The 6,332-nt window shown below is 35.1% G+C and overlaps 1 protein-coding gene across 2 annotated transcripts; it reads left to right on the top strand.

The window, feature by feature from the left end:
- Positions 1-3,296: 3,296 nt before the first annotated feature.
- On the top strand, positions 3,297-6,131 carry LOC137722968 (suppressor of disruption of TFIIS). Of its 2 annotated transcripts, none has more exons than XM_068462104.2 (8): positions 3,297-3,455; positions 4,244-4,318; positions 4,409-4,474; positions 4,583-4,680; positions 4,768-4,893; positions 5,004-5,327; positions 5,431-5,496; positions 5,825-6,131. In XM_068462104.2, exons 2-8 carry the CDS (start codon positions 4,258-4,260, stop codon positions 5,975-5,977), a joined length of 894 nt encoding a protein of 297 aa, XP_068318205.1. In that variant the 5' UTR covers positions 3,297-3,455; positions 4,244-4,257; the 3' UTR covers positions 5,978-6,131. The 2 variants fall into 2 exon arrangements, with proteins under 2 accessions (XP_068318205.1, XP_068318206.1); XM_068462105.2 differs by lacking the exon at positions 3,297-3,455 and adding an exon at positions 3,999-4,068.
- Positions 6,132-6,332: the final 201 nt, after the last annotated feature.

The raw sequence follows: 6,332 nt of genomic DNA, 5'->3' as shown, positions 1-6,332 counted from the left end.
ATTGATCATCACAATAGGGTAGGCAATAAGGTACATGCTAAACGAACATAGCCTATTTCATTCCCACGCCAACACTGTTTATGGTGCACACACATGTGTTGACGTTGGAGAGAAAATGGGCTGCAATGATCCCACCTTAAAATCTTGCAACCACATGTAATATGCCGTTTGATTTTAAAAATTCCCAAATAAAAATCTATAAATAGCCACCTTGCTATCTAACAAATTCACACATTTGCACCCAAAAAAACAAGAAATTTTTTTTTTCACATTCACTCTTTCCTTCAAACACTTTCTTTCTATTTTTTCTCCTCCGTCATTTCATTCTCCACATTGCTTGAAACATGGATGGCACTACAAAGGGTCATACTCCACTTTGCTTGAAACATGGATGGCACTACAAAGGGTCAAAATTGGACATGAAATGATGATCGAGCTTTTTGCAAGGCTTACCATCAATACCTCAAAGATAGCACTAAAGAGATGAACATGCTAACCAATACATAGTAGTTGATGTGTGAGTTAGCACTATCGGAGATGAAAAATTATAGTCCGGCACAATTCCTATAAATATTATATTTTTGGTGTACCATATTTAGGAATAGGGGCTAAATATACGAATATCACTGGAGACGGCCCAAGTACTTTGTAATTAATATCATAAGCCGTACTTGTAATTAACAAATTTGCATCATATAAATCTCATAATTATAACTGCTCGTTTTCTTACACATCTTTTGAAGAGCATCTTTGAAAAAAAATCAATTAAATTTGAGATTGTGTAGTCATTCATATGTATAAAAAAAAAATGGTTGGTTCATTATAAAGATCTTAAATGTTGCAAAACCATTGATTTGTTCATACATATAGATGATTAAACAATTTTTAGTTTGATTGATTTGGAAGGGATTTTGATTGATTAAAAAGAAGAATCTACTTCAACCAATATGCCCTTAGGCACGGCCATACATAACATAGAAATCACACTTGAAAAGGGTGGGCAATTAGCTAGAGCAGCAGGTGCTATAGTGAAACTGATTGCAAAAGAGGGGAAACCGACCACATTAAAATTACCTTCTGGGGAGGACAAAACAATTTTCTTTTCAGAAGTGATCTTTAAATGATATTTATGAAAATGAACATTTCATATTATAACATGTGCATAATAAAAATTTGTGAATCACAGCTTGGGATAGAGAAAGAGGACCACCTTAGGTCCTTGTAGGTAAGTGCAACATGATGACTGTGTCGTGTTTGCTGTGTTCATGTCATTTTCATGACATACCCGATATTTTAACGGATTGTGTCGTGCAAGGTTCTAAAAGATGCTAGTTGGGTGGTGGACTGAGGCCTAGCACCTAGGTGGCTAGGAGGGAGCCTAGGCAGACTAGGTGGATTTAAGAAAATTTATTATATATCAGATACATAAGTGCCTAGTTTTACTTTTAAAAAAAATACATAATTGAATTGGGATACCTAAATTGCAAAATAGAATGACATATAGATTATAAAGTATTAGAATATAATGCAAAAATAAAGTTATCTATTTTCTATCTAACTAATAGTTGCCTAGGCGAGAGTTTAGGCGGGTTAGGCGGGGTGCCTAGGCGGTTTAGGCATGTGTCGAAGTAGGTATAGGTGCCATTTCTTAATTTTCAAATAGGAATTAATCGGCATGACGGCCAGCTGCCTAGCACTTAGGTGGGGATTTTTAGAATAGTGGTGTTGTGTCAAACCTGTTAAAATGAATACGCAATATGACCCCCCCCCCAACTCAACACTTTAAAACCTGATCCGTTACCTATTAAAGAAAATATATTTTACTTCAATAAATGATCAAATGAAAAAAGTCATCCTAATTTAGTATCTACGTACCATATTATCACATAAATATTACTTCAAACAATAAAAACACATTTTTCTTCAAGTATTACATACCCTAAAATAAGAGTCTAATGAAAAATATTAGTACATTACTACAAAATATCAAATCTACAAGGATATGCAAACTGCAAAATGAAAGGAGTTTTTTTTTCAACGTTGTAGAGTCTTTTCTCAAAAGTCAGAACCTTGCTAATGAGACTCAAAGCTTGCACGTTGTTTTTTTTACAGCAAAACCCTTCAGTTTTCATCATTGGAACTTTGGGATGATCTATCGTCTTTAAGAGTTGGAGTGATGATGTTTTTAGTAAGCTTTCCACATTAGCACTCTCTTTCACGTAAAGATTTAATCTCACATAAATTCTATAGCTATTGTAGTAAGATTTTTTTAGTAGTTAAAAATTACCAAATTAATATTTTTCTTAACGAGTTGAAACTGGTTACCTATGAATAGACTTGTTAAGAACCCGTTATTAACGGATTGGCCCGAAACCTGTTGTTTTCGTATCGTCTCTTGTCGGTTCAATGGGTTGTGCAAGAAATTGTCAAGTCTAAGTGCTAGTATCTTTCCGTCAAGTAGTAGATATTAGTTATTCCATGGATTTGGATCTCATACGGATCCTCTTTGTGAGGATCCTAGGTATCATCACATTCTATCCGTTTATCGTACATCGTGCAGTCATAAATCATTTTAAATTTTTTTTACTAAAAATTAAACACAAATAGTACATAATGAAAACTGATCACATGATGTACGATAAAAAGAAAGGATGTGAGGATCCCAAAGAAGATCCGGAAAGGATCCTCATCCTTATTACACAACTTTTAACAGTCAAGCATATGAATAGATAAGTTAAGAATTAGAATAGCAGTTTCTTAGCATATTAGCATATATAACTATTAGCTAGAATGCTAAATTTTGAAAGTTTAGATTAAACCAGAGATAATAGAAAGATTAATTATGCTCCTTCTCACCACCTTTGGCACCAATATTTGGCATCCCCTTGTTTTAAAACAACTGACCAGTTACCACTGGCTTACAAATGCAGGGGTATTTATGGAATATTGTAAATAAAATAGAAGGGTAGATTTGGACCATGAAAGGAAGGTGAGATGGAGATGGTGGCAAAACTGGAAATTTCTCGACAAAGAGAGTCCACATAATACAACATTTGGTTCAACCTTTTCAACCTTTGGGAACCAGTTGGCATTTGCCTTCTTCCTGTTACCTTCTTTCTTTCACATTTTCTTGTTACTTCTCTGAGTCGTAGACATTTAAAAATTAATTTAACTGAACGTGATTTGAGATGAAAAAAAATTAATAATCTAATCAAACAATTTAAAAATACACAAACTCGTGGGAATTACACAACGGTTTTGCCTATTTAAACCCACCTCTTTTACTCTCATTCCTCCTCCCACTCCTTCATTATTCAGTACCTTTAGCATTGTGCTCTCTCTCTCTCTCTCTCTCTCTCTCCCCAGAGTTCCCGTCTTGCAAGAAAGAAACTCTCTCTCTCTCTCTCTCTCTCTCTCTCTCTCTCTCATCATTTTGGTTTTGGCATTTTAATCTGGTGAGTCAAATATTCAATCTTTTGATCAAATGCATTTCCAATCGATTTTTTGAAAATTTGGGTTTCCATCAAACATCATTTATATGACCAAAGTGGTTCATTTCATTTCATATGACATCCACTTTGCAAAAAAATTTTGGTTCTTGATCAAATTTAATTTACACCAAAGGAACATTATTTTGATCATTAACCTAAATCAATTCATACTTTGAGGCTCGCCCAAAGAAGCCAACAATTTTTTTTTTCTAATCCAGATTAAAAATAGTTTTAAGTTGTAAAATTTATTGAATGAGTTGTTCTTGTTCCCTAAAGTTATGATACACTATGGGAAGTGCTTGAAATAATCACACATCAAACTTTGTTTAAGTTTACCTTTTTTGGCTTTATATTTGTTTAAGTTTACCTTTTTTAGCTTTATACATTGATCTAATACATGATCTTAATTATAAGCTAAGCACAACTTTTACTAGGTTGTAATACAAATTTATATCCAAATTTAAATTCCCATAAAGCCATTGGTCCACCTCCTCTCTTGATTCAATTATAGTAGCAGCTGTGGATTGTCCATTCAGAAACTAAGAAACCCTTATCCAATTCCACGCTAAGCTATTTGGTATGGCTTTGAAAACCCTTTTCTTCTTTTGGTAGTAATCTGAGTCAACAGGGGCCCCTAATTATATGTTTTTTCGAAGTTTAGTTTGAGACCGAAAATGAAACTTGCTATAAACTTGTGTGGATTTAAGGTTTCATGGAACTCATTGTTCACTTCCCTTTGCTGTTTTCTCAAGGTTTCTTGAACGAAATGGAATTCGACGATCGATTCATGCAGGCTCAGAGGACAAAGTACGAATGCCTTTTGTTCGGTAAGCCCTTTTACTTTCGGAAAATTGTGTAAAATACGAGTTAACTTGTAAAGCAATCATCTTAGACCACTATTGGTTGAACTTTTGCAGATCTTGATGATACACTGTATCCCTATAGTAGTGGGATTGCCACAGCATGCAGAATCAATATAGAAGGTAATAATTTTGTATTCTAAGCAAGGCCTTGGAACTGCCGACATGGTCGTTCAGCATTTTTCATATCATCATATTTCGTATTTGATAATTTCCCTTTTTTTCCTGCAGATTATATGGTTGAAAAGCTTGGCATTGACAGGAGCATAATCCCTGAGTTGGGTAACCTTCTGTACAAGAATTATGGAACAACAATGGCTGGTCTCAGGGTACTTTTTTCTTTTCTAAATAATTACTTCCCCATATTTTTGACACTATTATAATTTATTTCTAAGCTTTGGGGTCCTTCTTTGCAGGCAATTGGCAATGACTTTGACTACGATGAATATCACAGTTTTGTCCATGGAAGACTACCTTATGACAACATAAAACCCGACCCGGTTTTGAGGAGCCTCTTGCTGAACCTGCCTTACAGGAAAATTGTAAGCGTCTACTGTGTAACTGGTTATTTATTCCCGTCTCTCACATCACGTGACAAGAGTTTTAATCTTTCTTCTTTATGGTAATTATTTCTGTTTTCTACGCCAAACAGATTTTCACAAATGCGGACAAGATCCATGCTGCCAAAGCACTAAGCAGGCTTGGATTGGAAGACATTTTTGAAGGGATTATCTGCTTTGAGACCCTCAATCCGATTCACAAAAACACTGTCTCTGACGACGAAGATGACATCGAATTCGTGGGATTAAGCAGCACTACCTCCATTACAAGCAGCTCTCAAAATTTTGACATCATTGGCCATTTTGCTACACCAAACCCCACTTCCAAACTACCCAAAACTCCAATCGTCTGCAAACCATCTGAAGACGCCATCGAACGGGCTCTCAAGATAGCCAACATCAACCCTCAAAGAACAGTAAGAAATATTTATATTCTCATCTCAAAATTTGAATATCTGCAGGTTCTTTAGATACTATTTACTTATGCTAATCTTTGGTTGGTATTTTTGGCTCTTTCAGTTGTTCTTTGAAGATAGCGTCCGCAACATACAAGCTGGCAAAAGAGTGGGACTTCAAACTGTACTGGTAAGCTATTGATAACTTTAGGGGTGCGATATCCACACACCCCTTTTTACTTCTCACATACTTTTTTCATTTTCAACCGTCGGATCGGATGAAATGAAGAAGATCTAATGGATAAAATTTAATAAAAATGTATGAGAAGTAAAAAAAAGTATATGAATAACACATCCCTAACTTTGTACCAAAAATAATGTCATACCAACTCATATTCAACGGATCTCGTGAAAACTCCGAAAGAAATCAATCATTATTGACGTGTACTGCTAGCAGTACAGGTTGTCGATTTTGGTTACAAGCTGATGCAATCTTTTTTAACCATTTAATGTTACAGGTTGGCACACGTCAGAGAGTAAAAGGTGCAGATTTTGCTTTGGAAAGCATTCACAACCTCAGAGAAGCAATACCAGAGCTTTGGGAGGCTGATAGGAAATCTGAAGTCGGTTACTCTGGGAAGGTTGCTGTAGAGACATCAGTCACAGCTTAGATTTGTGCCCAAGATGACTAATTAAGTTTTTACGAGGAAAGAAATCATGTTTCTGGGATTTTACCATCCCATTTCTCTCATCGTAAAAAATCTCATTTTCCTTGTCTCATTGTAATCCCAGGTTAATTATAATAAAAATAAAACTTTATGTTTACATATTGTTAATCTGAACCAAATATTCAAATCACGATTCACTAACTATTCAGTTTAACAAACTTTTTCTCTTGTGCATTACCCACTTGTGCATGGAATGAGCATCAGCTTACTTCACCAAATCTCAGCCTTCCATTTTTTTAATGAAAACGAGTGGTTGAGATTAGATGAAGTCAACTGATGCTATGTGCATGCATATGCG

The sequence above is a fragment of the Pyrus communis genome, chromosome 4, assembly GCF_041283825.1.
Source record: "Pyrus communis isolate YQ-2024b chromosome 4, ASM4128382v1, whole genome shotgun sequence".
In the NCBI taxonomy this organism is placed as follows: Eukaryota; Viridiplantae; Streptophyta; class Magnoliopsida; order Rosales; family Rosaceae; genus Pyrus; species Pyrus communis.
The sequence above is the reverse complement of the archived record's forward strand: the minus strand, read 5'-3'. Positions and strand labels throughout refer to the sequence as shown.